This window comes from Camponotus floridanus, unplaced genomic scaffold (genome assembly GCF_003227725.1).
Source record: "Camponotus floridanus strain SB8 unplaced genomic scaffold, Cflo_v7.5 scaffold9, whole genome shotgun sequence".
NCBI classification, from domain to species: Eukaryota; Metazoa; Arthropoda; class Insecta; order Hymenoptera; family Formicidae; genus Camponotus; species Camponotus floridanus.
This window is the reverse complement of record NW_020229860.1, coordinates 1,892,214-1,910,681: the sequence shown is the minus strand read 5'-3', so window position 1 is coordinate 1,910,681 and position 18,468 is coordinate 1,892,214. Positions and strand designations below refer to the sequence as shown.

Here is an 18,468-nt window from a genome sequence, read left to right as displayed (position 1 = left end):
TATTCACACACGACATGATACATGTACAATAACAACTTGTGCATATATATATATATATATATATATATATATATATATGCGTATTATTTACTAACATGAAAACAATAATATAAAATGTATAATATGTAATATTTCTTATACCTTGATTGCTTTAATATGATAATTAATTGATTTCTTTAATATGATAAAATTAATTAGAAATGAAAGAATCAAATAATATCGATGATAATATTGGTTTTATTGCATTAAAGTATTTCTCAGAAAAATAAAATAACTTTTTTTTATTTAATTAAAATATCTATATGTTATTCAATTCAATAAATAGCAATTTAAAAAAATCCATATATAATTATAAATATAAATACATATATAATTAAAAATACATATATAATTATATATAAAATATATGTTTTCCTTATTTTGTATAATCTCTGTCCATACAAAGAAAAGTTAAAAACAAATATATATAATTGTAAAATATATATCAATCATAAAACATATCATAAAACAATTATAAAACATATATGTTTTCTTTGTTTTGTATATACGAATTTTTTTCCTGGAAAATATTGATGTATAAAATATAATATAATTATAATACTAATATAATATAATTTTTCGCTTTAAAAGTATTCTTTTTATGTTTTTAAAGCTGCACATAAACAGAGATACATCGATATTCACTATGAGTTCACCATTACTTTTCCTACCTATTTCTTAATTTTTACGAATATAGATACGCGTGCCATTTCATAATGTTAGTCTTATAATAGAAGTTTATGGGCAACATAAGAACGTATTCACAAATTGCACCAGGATAGCCACTTAATAGCGTTTGATCAACGTTATTCGAGAAAATGAACGTGAAGTAAGACGTTGCATTTGACAAGCGAATCGACTATCTGCATCAACATATTGAGTTTATACCCCCCCCCCCCCCCCGTTAGATAAACGACCAACCCTTTCCTGCAGCGAAATGTGATACTTCTTTTACATCTATTGAAACATGACGATAATTAATTGGTCAAGTCACATATATATAATGTTTACTGTATCATGTTTATTGTAAATGGATACATAAAATGCGTGTAAAAATATACTAAAAAATAAAACAAATGTTTCATATCTCAGAATAGAAAAAAATCAAAATACTCTGAAATTTATTAGATCTTTATACATATAAGACTATTTATATCAATTTTTATAGTATATTACTCACTATAGTACTCTAAAATATGTGCAAATTTTATATTAACGAACTATTCACGCATATATTGAGCTTTATTATATGTATTGTGTTAATTTCCATTTGACAGCTTTCAAAAAAAATATACGAAACTAAAATATATATGTGAGTATATATATGATAAGTAATTATTTAAACTAATATCATTTAAAATACACATTATACATCACCATTTTACATGCTATGTGAGGAACAATCGCATGCTTCAGTTAGTCTTTTTTGCATTTCGCAACGAGGGTAATACACATTATATTGTGGATACAATATAATTAACAATTCTCTAAGAGGTTTATTTAATCAATTTTAAGCAAATGCAAATCAACAACCATTATTAACAACAATCATTATTAATAAACTCTTATAAAAATTTGATAAGAAATTCATATTTTTTTAATGAAGATTTTTTGCATAAGAGACGATTTTTAATATACTTTCTTAATTTATCTTGACAAAATAATCAATTTAATTATCTATCAGGAGTTTCACAACGGAATGATTACTTCTCTAAATGTCAACGAGGAAGCTTACGGCATGATGTTAAAAACGAAACGAATACTCACTGCAAGTTCTATGAGAAACAGTACGAGTTGTCAGAAACTTTTACCATTTCTAATGCGTCAAAAAAAAGACAAGGCAAAGGAGATGGAGACTCAATTTACGGAATCGCGTCCTTTGGGTCCGCCTAGGGTACGACCTTTTCTTCGCAGCAATTTATCACACGAAAATTCTCAAACTGTAAATAGTAACGTAAGTATTATAATGTAAGTATTATAAGAAGATTCGATATTTATCTTATACATTACAAAATATGTATTTATGCTTTAAAAAGAAAGAAGAAAGCATAAAATATAAGATATAAAGATTTTACAGAAATAAAACGAAACTTTAACATAAGAAAAACATTATTAATGATATGTAAAAGATGTTTGAAAGATTGGAACATTTTTTAGATATGTGTGTATGTATATATACATATATATACATATATGACAACTCATCTATGAAACAAAATTTTATAATATATCCTACATTCATATTATATATATTACACACAAACACACACACACACACACACACATATATATTTATTTATTTGTATATGTATAATAATCGAGAAAGAAAATCTTTCAGGATCCAGAGAGCTTCCAATGTGCAATAGGGCCTATTTTAGGAATGGCCCAAATATTCGGAGTATTGCCAGTCTTAGGAGTATCCGCGCCAAATCCGTTGAAGCTAAAGTTTGTGAAATTTTCATTTCGTACTGCCTATGCTGTTTCCGTAACTATGATGGTGTTTTTTATGGCGATATTAGCAATTATGCACATGATAAAGACGCTAAATGCTACAGCTTTCGAAGTGGAAGGTAAACAGAGATAAGTCCTTTATCGTATACTTTATATTGCTGCATAATATCCTATCCAGAAAGCGACATATGTTCATTAAAATGAAAGCACAAATACGTGAATAGTTCCTATAAACATTAATTAAAATTAATTAAAATTCAACAGATCTTACATCTCTTTCTAGAAATAAAAAAATAAACGTAGAAAATATAGATAAGGAGAGAAATAAACTAGGAAAAAATAAGAAATAGATTGACTTTATCTTTTATTTTCACGAAAAAAGAGAAGAAATCATTCTTTTAAAGTTAAAATCAATTATGAAATTAAATTAAAAATCTTATTAAATTAAATTAAACATCTTCTTGTCGTCATTACATGTCATTAATTACATAATCTTCTTAACTTATTAATTACAGTTAATTACAATCTCTCTCTCTCTCTCTCTCTCTCTCTCTCTCTCTCTCTCTCTCTCCCCCCCCCCCTTCTCTGCGATACTCTTTTTTTCAGCAAATTTTAAATTCTTAAACATATAATTGTACTTTAGGAGGAGTAGCAGCTGCAACTGCAGGCGCAATATTTTATGGGAACAGCGTAATAGGTTTGATCATATTTCTTTGGCTGGCACCGCGTTGGGTAACTCTTCAATGCGATTGGAGAGCTATGGAACATTTTATAGACAGGTAGATATTAAAATGCAAATTTGTCAAGAGAAATTGAAGATCGTTGCACAGCTAAATCGATCGATAATAGCATATGTACATACGTTATATTTGCATATAGAATTGCATAGGCTCGACAATGAAAGATTGTAATCTTGCATACATTCATACACGATGACAAACAAATGTTACAAAAACAATTGCAATAAAGTGTCGTAATTTGAATTCTTTTGAATAAAAAAATTATTTTTGTAATAAACTTTAAAGCAAATTGAAAATAATTTTTTAAAACAAATTGCACAATATATATACTATTATTTTACGATAAGTATACTCTAATTTTTATTGTCATAAATATATATATATATATATATATATATATATATATATAATATCTGTATATACAACAATATTGAAATATATGATATGATATACGAAATATATGAAATATATGATATGATTCATAACCATTTATAGAGTAATCAAGACTGATATCATAAAAATATCGTGTAATTTTATAATCTTTGCCTAGTATGTAAATGTTATAAGTGTTTTAAAATCACCTCAAATCCACATCAAAACTATTCTTCTCTCTCTCTCTCTCTCTCTCTCTCTCTCTCTCTCTCTCTCTCTCTCTCTCTCTCTCTCTCTTTCTCTCTCTATTTACAAGATTTTAAATAAAAATTGATTGCTTCTTATTTTGAATTCTAATAAACAATATAAATATTGCTCTTTGTACGGTTAATTTTTCATTGGTTTTATACAAAATTTGATAATATAATGTACTTATATCAAAATCGATTTTGCAGTAATAACATAGAACGACCGAAACTTCGTTGGAGATTCAATTTGATAACTGCTTCTATTCTGCTTTTGGCTCTTGGTGACCATATCTTGAGTATAGCTGTCATGAAAAATTATGATTGGAGCAATATGAAGAATTCGTCAATTCCACATTTTCTACAAACATATTGCATATCTAATCACGCGTTTGTTCTGGAGCAATGTAAGCACGTTATGTTTACATATATTATAAATTACTAATTATTATGAATTTGAAAATCTTCGTAAAATGATTCTAATCGCAGAAATAAGACATATACTCAAATTAATAAGAATCTAACTTGAGATACACAGAAAAAAATATCATATAGTATTAAATTATAAAATCTACTTTTTTTAATAATAATTTTGTTTAAGCGAATATTTATGTAAAATAATTACAATTTATACTTTTTTCCTGCACGATTTCATTTTAAAATTATTGTTTGAGTTTCTTCTCCTCTAGATTTGAAAAATTTTGGATATTTTAGAAATACTAATTTTTTTTACTTCAGTGAATTATAACCTTGCACTCGGAATTTTCGTCTTTATTGTCAGCAAACTGGCAACTTTTACATGGAATTTTGTGGATGTTTTCATCATGTTGGTAATAAAATCTTTATTTATCAGAAAAAGTTAATAACTTAAAGTTAATAATTTATTCGATTTTATCAATTTTTTAATTTTATTTTTTTAATTCAATCCCTCGGTTGAAATCTTCAGGTAGCTACTGGTTTAGCCGAAAGATACAAAGCGTTGAACAAGAAATTAACAATTTGTGCATCGAAGCATAGGACAATCGACTGGTGTGGTATCCGTGAAGATTATGCTACACTTAGTTGCATGGTGAAAAAGGTGGACAACGATATCTCACCTATAATCCTTTTGTCATTTGGAAACAATCTTTATTTTATTTGTTTGCAACTACTTAATGGATTGTCGTAAGTATACTATATGATAAAAAAAGAGTAAAATCAATTATTAATTAACAGTCAAAGCACTATTAAATATTACTGATAAATACATTTTTATATTTGCACGAATTATCTGCTTACTCCTCTGTCTGATTCAAATAAAAGAAAATTCACGACAATAAGAAAGTTTTCTTACAAAAACAACAACCAAATTTATTTTTTTAATATTGATTTATGGATTGCAGTAGTAATATAATTAATATAGTAATATATTATAATATAGTAATATAATTAATATAGTAATATAATATACTAATATGTAATAGTTGTTATCATATTTAATAATAAATAAAGCAAAGACATATAAAACAGTGATACAATGTATTAATACGGAATACAAATAGCAATTTCTAAGTTTTAGTTTGCTTGATCCATACAGAAAAAGAACTGACAGCACCATCGTCAGCGATATCTATTACTTTGGATCCTTTATATTCTTAATCGGTAGGACAGTGCTGGTCACTTTGCTCATTGCTAGGATCAACGATCAAAGCAAAGTGGTATTACCGATTTTGTATAATTGTTCAGCTTCTACCTTTAATGAAGAGGTAAATAACCCAAGAAAAATAATATAAAAAGAGAAGAAATTCTTTTAAATTCTTTCACAATTTTTATAATGAATAATTTATTTAGTTAATTTGTTGCTTAGAATATTTCATTTATAATTTACAGACGGAAAGGCTTACATATCAACTTACTACTGATGACATTGCACTTACGGGAATGCGCTTCTTTTCTATTACGCGGAACTTCATGTTAGCAGTAAGAATAAATTTTTCTGCAATATTTCATATAATACGCGCAATATATAATACACGAATTTTAATAGGAAAACAAATTTTACCATTGCATAATTTTATGACATTTATGTGTACCCATACAGCACACAAAGATTGCATACACGTTGCAGCAATCTTTCACCGCAATATTGCAACGTTGCAAATTCATTGCAAGATGTTGCTGCACCATTGTTGTGGGATGCAGCAAATTTAAAATGTCCGCTTTTAGGAATATTGCAATGTAAGATTATAGTAATGTTACGGTGCAATGTATTTGTAATATTAAATCGCGTTTTACTACAAATGCAGACATCGTTTTAAATTTTATAAATACACTTTGAAAATATAAAAAAATGTTTAAGAAAGATAGGAAAAAATGCCTTTAAAAAACTATCTATTAGTGTTTTTTTATTAGATGTTTCTTAAATATTTATCTTGATAGTATACATACAATTATTTTACATACATTCGACACCAGAATATTTTAATACGTGCAATAAATGAACTATTTCCTATTTACCCATTCAATTGAGAAAAATCTATTTAATATTCTGAAACCCAATAAGGGATCCAGATTATTAAACAAATTATTTATTTAATAATTTAGATCCTTCATTAGGATTCAGAATATTAAGTAAACCAAGTTAGTTTATCAGAAATTAAACTGACACAAAACAAGAAATATAATTACTATATTAATCCTTTGTAGATCTTATATCCACTTTAGATGAATTCGAATACGAGTTAGTTAAATTAGATGTCGCCGCGTAGTGGCAAAGAAACACGTATTATACATTTTCGCTATGTTAAAACGTTGCTACAACATTGTCAAAGTAATATTACAAAATAATGTCTCTGCATTATTTCTGCAACATTAGACTGCAGTGAGCAATATTGTAACATTGCAGCAATGTTGATGCAAGCTCTGTGTACGGGTAAAAAGATTTATACAAAGAAATTATATATTCGTAAGCATTCTGTACATATTTATATACTCGATTTAATTGTACATTAATTATTAGAAAAATTATCGAATTTTGTTAGCATATATTTTGCATTATATATATGTTATGTAATGCTGTATATTTCAGTATCTCGTTATGATATGATAAAGTTGTAATAACTATTAAACATTTATAATATATCAAATTCATTTGCAGGTAGCTGGTGCAATTGTAACATACGAAGTCGTGTTGCTTCAATTCAATATCTCGATAAACGAATAACAGTATAACACATCTCATTGAAACAAAATATTATAATTTAAAATATAAAATAATATAATATTTATATTCTCATTGAAAATATATAAAATTGACTAAACATGTTAACTAAAATATCAGCATAAATCCTTGTTCTAAAAAATTTTCTATAATACGTGTAATTTATTACGTAGCATTTCTCTTATATATAGCATTTCTCTGAAATGATATCTATTTTTCAAAAATATATTTTGTAAGAAAACATTGCAAGCGTAAATTGTTATTTATCTAACAATTACTAACAATAAAGGTTATTATATCAAAAAAATTTGTTGTTTCAGTTACACATTATTATAAATTCTGTGTGATATTATGCGATACTGTGCAATTTTATAATATAAATAATTTTCATGAATTATTTAAATATAAATGTAAAAGCCAAGATAAAATGTGACGCTTTTTTCGTTATATCTACATTTATATTTTCATAAGTTAATAATTAAATATGCTTAATAAAATTTTTTAATATAATCTCTTTATTTGATCAATTATTTCTATATAAATATATAATTATGTAGAAATCATTTTTTATACAGAATTATCCAAATAATGTTTGTTATATAAGATTCTTAAATATTATATTTAAAATATGCTTCATACCGTTTCTATGTTTATTGTTCATATATATATGCAATGTTTAAAAAATTATTACAGTATAATATCATTTCAACAAGTGAAAAAATAATATAGATTGTTGCTATATTATATATTTTATAATATATATTAAAACACTGCAAAATACATATACATATATATATGTTTTTCACTTATTTTTGTAGATGATGATGTTTCCGTATCTAGACGAAGAAATGTGTAATATTACATATCGTTTTATGACATAAATGCTGATCTAAAATATCCAGTTCGCTTTTTTCCTGAATCGGGCTATGTTAGGAACAACTATAACAAAAAAATAAATTAGAAAATAAAATCATGCAAAAATAATATGCAAAAAATGTTATATGTTGCCTATTTACACAGAAAAAAGATATAAAATATTTACATAGAGAACAATTTATTTGTCGTAATCTGCATTCTTATCTTATTCTAAAAATCTTTGTCGAAAAATGTCCAGAAGTAAGATAAAAATAAAAGATTAAAATATATATAGCAAATATCTTTTACTACATATATAAATAAGTAACAAAATATACATATCATAAAAATATACATATCATAAAAAATATACATATCATAAAAATATACATATCATAAAAAATATACATATCATAAAAATATACATATCATAAAAAATATACATATCATAAAAATTATAAAGTAGTAAATATTATTACATGTGTTATATACATATCTGAAGACATGTGGTAGCAATTTCTAAATAATGAAAACTTTCTACATACAATATATTTTGTAAAAAAAAATTACAAAAAGTATAAATTGACATTTATCATAGTAACAATAAGGTTATTATATCATAAGAATATATACAAAATATAAGAAATAATAAAAGATAGATTTAAAACACAATAATAATAAGTATAAACTATATTCTGCAAAAAGAAAATATTATATATTATCATAAAATATTAAAATACATATGAAAAATATTTAAAAAAGTTAGTCTAAAAAAGTAGAAGAAAGGAAAAGGCAAAAAGTTATTAGATTAAATTACAACAATGCAGTTTAGGATTTATTCAAGATAGTATTATAATAGAATTATGCAATTTATAATTAATGCAATAGATATGTGAATAAAATAGATTAGCAAGTTTTAAAGTAAATATTTAAAAATATGTTACAGCAGTTTCCAAATAATGAAAACTCTACATACATATACAAAATATGAGATATAAAAGATAGATTTAAAACACACAAATTTCATTAAATTAGCTATTAACATGAGAGTGCTGGGAAAAGTAAATAAATATGTAAATAAGTGAAATATAATGTGTATATAATGTGTATAAATAAATAAATATAAAGTTTACAAGTTGTGAAATATAAATAGAGCGAGTTGAAAAGAGTTGTATTTACAAAACTTCACAAAATATGTCTACTATATGACATTCTTCACAGTTGCGTGATTTACAGTTGTAGAAGCAGATATAGGTGATCGAAATCCTTATAAATCTTTTCGAAAGCTTTCTACCTCACCTCGCAACTATTTGTAATATTCGATTGATCCACTTGCTGGACGGAGTTGAACTGTACCAGAACCAGTTCGTAAGTTACAATAGTTCCAGCGACCTAAATCATCATTCGTAATTGATACAGATATATTAAAGATATCTCCAATCATAATTTAAAATTAAATTATCTCAATAAAATATTTAAAAGAGTACTTTTATTTTTTTAATTAAATATAAAATTATTATATTAAATGAATATATTAAATAAAATTTTCAAATTGTTTTTTAAGAAAGTAAGATATAATAGATTATCTCGATAAGATTATACTTACGGTTAGCACGAGACTTCTTGTTACAGAAAAGAATTTCATTCCTGTTAAGCTTATGTTATCTGTCGTTACTTGCATCAAAAATCTAGAGACCTGCAATATTGCAATATTATGCAAACTTATATATAAATAAAGAAAGAATTAAGAAAATTAATTTTTAAATAGCATACTACTATTTTTTTCAATTAATTTTCTTTTTAACTAATTTCAACTAACATTTTTATATTTTTATATTATTTCTTAAATCTCTTTAAATATTTATTGAGAAAGGAAGATCATAAGAAACAACCTTCTTTTATAATAAAAGATTTTTTTATTTATGAATAATATTTAAAGATTACTATCATATGGATCAGTGATTAAATTTTAATAATATTTTAAGACTAACCTCGTTGCTATAACTAGAACCAGAGACGCTATATAAAATTGGTGCTGGTAGAAGAGATTCGTCGTGAACAGAAGCCACATACAAGGATACAGCCGTTGTTCTTGCTAATAAAAAGCCGAAGGAGAAGCAATAGTAGATCTTTCGCATAATACCGCGTATTGGACTGTTAAAAAAAATGGACGTTATGCAAACTTATCCAAATTTTTTTTGCTGTAAATTCCATCTTTTGAAGCCATCTTATATCGAACAAAATTAATATTAGCACAGAAGCAGTAACAATTATAAATAGTTATAAATATGAAATGAAAAATTTTAGATTAATTTTCAGGGGAAATTTTCTGTTCGAAAAAAATAGATTTTATGTAAATATAAAAATATGAGCGATATATTAAAATGTTATATGTTAGTTATACTTGAAGGAAAACAGCAGTTGGATGCAGATAAAATATAAATCGGTAGCAAAGGCTAGAAGTACGATGCATGAAATGTGAGAATCCACTCTGCGTGTCAGAGTCGCCAAGTGATTATAGTCACTCCTTGCTTCAGCCCACCACCATTCCGGCATTGCCTTAAGAACGACAAGGTGCTAAGTTGTTAATAGGTAATAAATTTGTTAATAAAAGCAAAGATTTCAAAATGTAATTGATTTTTCTCACAAAGAAATTCCTAATATTGTATCTTAGTTAATTTAACACGTTCGCTGCCACGCTTTTCGGACATAGTTTGTTACCACGCGCCAAGCACTTTCACTAATTATTTTATTCACAAGCTAAGAGTTAGGTCCAAATTAACATGCTTATACTACGAGTTAACTCGCGCTTGGCATAGGAAATCGGTAATCGACATTTGAGTATATTCCTAGTTGGCTTGTGAGATTCATATGCCAACTACGAGTATACTCATAATTGGCAGCGAACATGTTAATAAAGATATATGCGACAATATCTTGCATAAAAAATATAATGTTACTAGCATTTTCGTAAGAGAAAACAAATATTGTTTATTATATTTTGCATATATTTTACCTTTCCCCGTATCGAATAGAGACGACTATTTAATTGCCTGAATTGATCTGCTAAGGCTATGCTAATAAGAATAAGAAATAAGTCGACGAAGTTCCATGAAAATGTACTGAGGACATTTATAGTTTCGACCAAGATTCCTTTCCAAAGACTGTAGGGCAGTTTTGAGAAGATCTATATAAAATTTACATATATAAAATATAAAAACTCTATATAAAATTAATAATTACATAATATTACATTTTAATTTAATGATAATTGAATTTACACGCTAATTATTTTTTATGCAGTTTCTCTTCTTCAGTTTATTATAATATGCAGATAAAAATTTAAAAAATTTTAATGCATTTATTAATGCATTTAAAAATACATTTAATTATGTAAAATGCAGTATTAAAAATATAAATCAAATGATTTAATACATATATCTAAGTGTCTGTTTACATTATATTTATATATGTATACTTATATATATTACCTGAGGAAACTGAGTTTGAAAATAAATACCGATGATATCTGTATCCCCGCGATGATCCGCACATTCTATTGCACTAACGTATGCAGAAACAACAGAGGCACTATGTTCCACTATTTATAAAAAAAATAAAAATAAAAAATGGTACATTTATTATTTAATATTAACCTACAATATTAATCTAAATACTAACTTTCTAATACTATCTATCTATTAATCTAATCTATCTATTAATCTAATCTATCTATTAATCTAATACTAACTTTGACATTTGATAGCAAATAAATACATAAATGTAATTTATTAACAAGATATTCGGCAATAATGTACAAGAATATTTCAATAAATAAGGTAAAGAAAACTTGTCTTTAAAGAGAAAAAAAGAAATTTATAATATATAAAAATATTTAAAATATATATAGTTATAACTATAACTTGTAACATATTTCTATATTACTTTTTCATATATTTTTTATATGTATCTAGGTATTTGTTTGTTTTTTTGTATCAAGCATTAATTCCAACAGTGAAGAAATTTGTGTCAAGATTTTGGAATCTAGAAATACTTTAAAATCTAGGAATAGCGGATTGTTTTTCCCATAGTTCTAATTTTACATCAATTTTCATCTCCCAATTTGGATCTCTGAGGAAGTTCTTGACTAGAAAGTGATATGCAACTGATAGTTCTTCAGCATATCTTGATTCTAAGACTTCGACGCTAATTTCTTCTGGAATCAATGCACCGATGACAAATACTAGATATATATATATATATATATATATATATATATATATATAAGAAATATATGGAAAAGTAATATATGCAGTAATATATGTTATAAGTTGTGTAGTTATAATTATACATGTATTTGCATTGCAGATTTTATTATTTTACTTATATTAAAATGCTCTTGTATATTTTATTCAGAATAAAAATAGATAAGTTATCTTGATATAATAATAATACATATCTTCGCAAAATGATCAATTATAATTGAAAGTGACTATGCATAATCTTTAATTTATTTAAAATTAAACAAATACCAAAACTCACCTAATGCAAGCAACATGACAACAATAGTTACGATTTTGAAACGAGTTGCCAGAGTAATCTTTGAAATTTCTCGATATCTAGAAGTGAGTTCATACTCAAGTTTCTCCCAAGTTAACGCCAAACAAGGCCACTGCCATGCCAATCGTACGAACAAGACAGCAGTCACGAGGGTCGTAATGTAGAAAACAAATGTCGCTGATGTTCGGGAGAAATGTCACTTTTAGAAAGACAGTATATAACTAACCAGGGTTGAGAAGTAACTCGTTACTTGTAACGAAGTTACAGTTATAGTTATTTTTGTTCGGTAACTCTAACTTAATTCGTTCCTTCTTTTCAATTTGTAACTTAACTCAGTTACATATTTTTGATAACTAGTAACTAATTTAATAATTACTTTAATAGTTATTTTATATATATATATATAGATAGATAGATTTTTTTAAATCTTTGCCCATCGTATTGGAGCGCCTTGCACTTGCTCATAAATGCTTTTATCGATACTTTATGATCCAATGCGTATGCTCCCATTTTTTATTAATAAAAATTTTAAACATTTTAAATCATTTAACATATCTTAGTATTTCATGATAATCATCGTGTTAATCATCATGATATGCAGAGTATTTCATATATCTTATAAATATTAAAAAACTAACTAAAAGAAAATATAGTAATAAATATTTGTAATTTGGATTATTTGTGATGTATATATATACAAATATATAATAAAAAATATAGTAAAAAAGTAATTTAATTACATATACTATCTATCTTAAAATAATGAAATTATAAGAGCGATGCAATACAATTATATTTTTTTATAAAAGTTTTCTTTTACATTAAATAAAAATTTTTGTTTTTATTTAGCTATTTTTAAATTAAAATAAAATGTATATTTCTCTCTTTAAAGTGAATACCATTTCTAAGATTCCCTATAATTTGCAAGAATTAAATTAATACCTTACAAGATTGTCATTAAATTATTATTACTGCGTACAGATTTAATATTTTTATTTCTATTGCAAGAAAGTAACTACAAAGTAACGTTACTTTTTGAATAACTATAACTGTAACGCGTTACTTTTCAGAATCGGTAAATTGTAACTGTAACTAGTTACATTTCTTAGTAAAAAAACTGTAACTGTAACTAAATACTTTTATAAAGTAACTTTCCCAACTCTGTAACTAACAATCCATCAAAATTATATTCGATCACTTACTCATTGACTTACTTATTTTAGTAGAGTTTGTCCCTGTAGCGAACAACCACGAAATATTATAAACCGACATAAAGGACACTCCCAAGAAAACAATCAACGTGTAAAGAATCTTCGGACTCCTCCATGTAAATCTGTAAGATATTCAGAGCACGTGAGACGCGCAAAATTTGTAACCGAGAGACACAAAATATCACACTGTTTTCGAAATAAATATTTTCTAAACAATTAATTATGCACTGTCTATTTCTATCTACCGGAGATACGAAGCGTCCGGTTTATTGACACCGCACACCGGAAACATGGAGAAACATTGGGCCAGCATAATGATCGGCCTTATCGCTGCATACAGACTATTAGTAGAAGGATTGAAAGTCTGTGATGGAGGTACAACAGTCGTCAGCACTAAAAATCGCGACGGTTAATAAAAAAATCTGCAAGTATCAAAACAAGTCACGAATAGTTAACGCAAAATAAATCCGAAGCTAAACTTACTTTCGGGTACTACTACATCGGTCTTTATCGGATCGAACTTACGCAGGTTACTCTTAGGCGATCTGAAAAGAATTACTTTTACATTTTGGACGTATCATCTATTGACACGAAATTGAATAATTGACATCTGAGACTATCCATGTATATATTTTTAAAAATAGGTCGAGTTCACACATAAATAAAAATAAAACACACTTTCTTCAATCTCTCTTGATAGTGAGTTAAGAGCGCAATCTTATTGTTTTTCAGTTAAATTAAGCCGTATTAAAACTGATGTTTAAATTTGCAATTTAATGTTAAAACAAAAAAATGATATATCCAAATCTGCTAAGAAATTTCTCCATCATTGCAACAGATTTTAATCGACAAATATGAATTCTTTCTTCTTCCCTAGTTAAATTATACTTCATTCTCTGACGTTAAATCCATGTAGCACAATTTTTTTCTCTCGACTTAAGAATTTTTTATCACTTGCTTTCAAAGACACACCTCATACGATGCATGCTGCGACTAACGTTGTGTACGCTACACGATTGCATGATGGACAGAAGACAGAACTCGTTATTTCTAAGCTTTATCATGCAGCGAAATGACAGGGCGGAGGGCGCTTTATAAATATCGAACTCAATAAATGTCCACTTCCAACAGCCAGTGGAAAGACTGCTCGAGACTGCTGAGACCTCGTCCTCGACGACAAGGTGCGTGAAACTCGCGCACAAAGAGGGAGAGATAAATGAGTCTCTCCGAGAAAAGAATTCGACGTCATCATGACAAAAGGGGCGATTAAGTTTATAATTTACTCCATAAACATATATAATTTTTAAGAATTTTAGGACATTAATGTCTCCTTTGAATAATTATTAAGTTAAAAAAAATTAATAAAAGTTAATTAATAGAAAATTTTGAAATATGTATTGCAAAAAGTAATTTTTATTTAATATTTTTGTTATCTTCAGTGATTTCAAAGACATTAAGATATTCAATTAAAGATATTTAAGAAACTCAATTAAAGATAATTTAAAGAATTTTTTTATCCTTTTGAAAAATTTAATGTTTGACATAATTTTTTTGATAAATGAAAATTAAGTATAAAAATTTATAAAAAAATTATAATAAGATTAAATTTTAATAGGAAAAGTATTTATGTTTGTATAAAATTTTAAAATTTTATAATGTTACTGAATTTGCCAGTTACATTTCTGTTACTCAATGAATATTATATAAAGTACTTTTTAAGTACTAAAAATAAAAATAATTTTTTCTTTTCAGCTTCAAAACGTTACTTTTGAGAATTGTTAATTGTTAATATAATTAATATAATTTGATATGAAAAATAAATTCATAATGTATAAATTTTCATATTTATCAAAGAGTAATATAGCGGAAACATACAAAATGCTCACACGATCATCTGTAATTAAATAAATAATTAGTTTGATGTCATCTCTACAATAATCAACCACCTCATGTATAATGCTATGTAAAATTCAATTAACGAGTCAAAGTGAAAAATTCTCGGCACGCAAAACTTGTATAATAATTTGAATAATTTAAATCAAACAATATTTGTCTCTGCTTGCAAAAATTGCAAAGAGAATAACATATACAAAATAATATTCATAATCTCTGTAGAAAAATGACAAAATGTTTAATTTATCTTTGTCAGAAGAAATTTCAAAAAATCTGTACAATAATGTTAAAATAAAAAAAAATGTTTATATAAATTGTCACATAACGTCTGTGGAATAAAAAACATTAAGTTATAATTAATTCCAAGGCAGGTTTAATTACAAACTATACGATTATTAACCGAGAATGCCATTAAATTGAAATGTTTGCACATAACAGTTTTTATTAGAGAAGGCGTTTATTTGAGAATCATAATTGAATCGATTTTTATTATATAGAGTGCTTGTTCACTCAGTCTTGCTTTTCCTAAGTATTCCATCTACAGTACCAGTCAAAAATATTGCATCATTCCCCAAAAAACGCAAACAGAAAACACGAGTAACTGATTAAGTTTCTTATTTTTTTAGCTATTTTTTACTCATATTTATTAATTATTAAAATAAAATAATAATAATAAAATATAATTTGATAATATTTGTAAACATTTTTGTGTGTGTTAAAACGACTTTCCTATTTCTATAAGTGATGCAATATTTTTGATTGGTATTATATATCGCTACATTTTTTTTATTTATTGAATCGATCCATATATATATATATATATATATATATATATATATATTCAATTAAATAAAAGTATATATCATTCTCCATATTAAATATCATCTTCGAATACTTAAGTGTGAACGATGCATATATCTGTATTTTATTCATTTTTTATGGCATGATAAAAAATATATAAATGTATCATAACATGTTAATACTTGACTTACTGAACATTAATTGTAACAGGATGCCAAGAGTTTGCAGGACTCCATCGTGAATAAGACATTTTAGCGACGCTCCTTTCTTTCTTTGTTTATTTTGTTATGTTATTTTATAATTTTCTTAACAATAGACATTGAGAGTTTCTTCGCATTCTCGTAAGATCAAGTCAGCACATACTTCTAGAAATTCAATAAGCAATATAATTAAAAGATCGATAAAAGTATCCTTTCACATACAAAAATAAATTAAAAATAGAATCATGTAATTCGGGAAGCAATCAAAAGATATATTATTGATTAAAAAATTGTAGTCACTTTAAAATATTTTTGTAAAAGATAGATAAATTGGAAAAAAATTGAAAGAAAATCATTCTGCGAAATCGAAAAATTTCAACTTCTAAGAAAAATCAAAGTCTTTTAAACAAAGTCTTCATACATTTCACCGATTTCGAATAAAAGAGAGAAAAATGAGAAAGAATAAGAAGAATAAATGAGAAAAAAGACACATAAAAATGAACAAATTACATGCCAAGATTGAATCTTTTAAAGATTGAATAATTATAAACCTTATTTTTTTAATTTTGTGATAATTAAAGAGATTTATACATTATTTTTGCAAATGTCCTAAATTTGTCTTAAATGTCCTAAATTTTGAAATCTTATCGATCAATCGACTTAATTCCCATGTCTTTTGCAAGGCGATAGCGTTATACGTAACCGGAGAATATTTTAGTATGCGGAAGATAAAACAATGGGCGCGCGTGTGTCGCAAAACAATGTCGTCTGTCGCAGTACGCGTTTGAATGTGCACTGACAGTCGTAGAGGAAACCACTATAACTTATGCGCTTATTGTTTCTATCCCGTGTCTAATCTTTGCTTGCACAGGCCGGAGAAATAACAGCTTCCCATATGCGGTTATAACGATTCGCACCTGTGTGTGCGGCGATTTGACATACTTGACATGAACCGCATTCATTGTCGTAATAAAGAGGTACTCAACTCATATGCTTGCGCCATTTATGATTTACATATCTGTAGTATCTTCTATCTAAAATTTGAATAAACGTAATATTTGTTTCGTAGAGCTACATTTGGCTATTAGCTTTGTCTAAAATATATAATGTTTTTAGAGAAAAACATTTTTAGAAAAAATTTACAAATTGTGGTAAAAATTACAAAATTTATAATTAAATATTTTTATATTATTTATTATTATCGCACCTAATAAAATAAAAAAAATCATAAGATTAATTTTCTAAACACGAGATTTATATGAAACAAATAAAATTTATTATCGAAGAATTTTATTTAATGCTAGTTATATGCACGTTGAGAACACGAAGCTTTAGATAAAAACTATTTATCATTAGCGATAATAACCGCTTCAAATACAGGGAAGACATCACCTGCCAACTCTCAGAATTAAATGCATGTGAAACGCGAGTTTTTATGCTATTTATTCAATGAGCCTAACGAGCTATTACATATATGTAATAAAAATATACATCCATCATTTCTTCTATCCTCATCTATTAAGAATGTACAAGCTCATGAAACTGAGATAAGAACTCGGTGAATATCGACCACAATTCTGATACGTACAAAATCTCTAAACAACTGATATATCCAGCAAATCTTGGCTGCATATGAAAATATTATGATTTGTAACATATATATCAAATATATTTGCGTATTCTATTTATAACATTCAGAAGTATACATCTGAAAAACTGAATTTGTTAAAATCAATAAAAAACAATTATTAATTGTAACGTAATTATAATTGCATAATTAATAAATGAATCTATAAAAGAATTTAAATACATAATATAAATAATCTAAATAAATAGAAAAATAAATAAATAATATAAATGAGTAGAAAAAAAATTAAAAAATTTGTTGGTTTATACAAACGT

At 26.0% G+C, this 18,468-nt stretch overlaps 2 protein-coding genes across 7 annotated transcripts; one reads left to right on the top strand and one right to left on the bottom strand.

Moving 5' to 3' along the window:
- The first annotated feature begins 1,722 nt into the window (after window positions 1-1,722).
- Window positions 1,723-7,056, top strand: LOC105257540 (gustatory receptor for sugar taste 64e). The gene is made up of 9 exons (XM_011268223.3): window positions 1,723-1,993; window positions 2,378-2,609; window positions 3,134-3,269; window positions 4,058-4,254; window positions 4,586-4,677; window positions 4,794-5,011; window positions 5,424-5,592; window positions 5,717-5,806; window positions 6,984-7,056. Exons 1-9 carry the CDS (start codon window positions 1,739-1,741, stop codon window positions 7,047-7,049), a joined length of 1,455 nt encoding a protein of 484 aa, XP_011266525.2. The 5' UTR covers window positions 1,723-1,738; the 3' UTR covers window positions 7,050-7,056.
- Window positions 7,057-7,857: 801 nt separating this feature from the next.
- Window positions 7,858-17,642, bottom strand: LOC105257548 (gustatory receptor for sugar taste 64e-like). Of its 6 annotated transcripts, none has more exons than XM_025414838.1 (13): window positions 17,118-17,642; window positions 16,558-16,731; window positions 14,156-14,217; window positions 13,918-14,065; window positions 13,664-13,794; window positions 12,444-12,638; window positions 11,393-11,502; window positions 10,918-11,088; window positions 10,306-10,460; window positions 9,893-10,055; window positions 9,508-9,597; window positions 9,201-9,293; window positions 7,858-7,985 (listed from the first exon to the last, which is right to left on the bottom strand). In XM_025414838.1, exons 2-13 carry the CDS (start codon window positions 16,614-16,616, stop codon window positions 7,971-7,973), a joined length of 1,392 nt encoding a protein of 463 aa, XP_025270623.1. In that variant the 5' UTR covers window positions 16,617-16,731; window positions 17,118-17,642; the 3' UTR covers window positions 7,858-7,970. The 6 variants fall into 6 exon arrangements, with proteins under 6 accessions (XP_025270623.1, XP_025270626.1, XP_025270624.1 ...); XM_025414841.1 differs by having other exon boundaries at window positions 13,676-13,794; XM_025414839.1 differs by having other exon boundaries at window positions 17,158-17,642.
- Between the last annotated feature and the right edge of the window lie 826 nt (window positions 17,643-18,468).

Bases quoted from the DNA above. Each gene is read 5' to 3' on its own strand.
- LOC105257548 (XM_025414836.1), bottom strand. From the start codon at position 14,736: ATGATAAAGCTTAGAAATAACGAGTTCTGTCTTCTGTCCATCATGCAA. The intron at 13,795-13,917 runs GTAGATAGAAAT...AATATCTTACAG, and splicing joins CCGGACGCTTCGTATCTCCG to ATTTACATGGAGGAGTCCGA. The intron at 10,461-10,917 runs GTAAAATATATG...GTCGTTCTTAAG, and splicing joins TCTATTCGATACGGGGAAAG to GCAATGCCGGAATGGTGGTG.
- LOC105257540 (XM_011268223.3), top strand. From the start codon at position 1,739: ATGATTACTTCTCTAAATGTCAACGAGGAAGCTTACGGCATGATGTTA. The intron at 1,994-2,377 runs GTAAGTATTATA...AAAATCTTTCAG, and splicing joins CTCAAACTGTAAATAGTAAC to GATCCAGAGAGCTTCCAATG. The intron at 4,678-4,793 runs GTAATAAAATCT...TGAAATCTTCAG, and splicing joins TGGATGTTTTCATCATGTTG to GTAGCTACTGGTTTAGCCGA.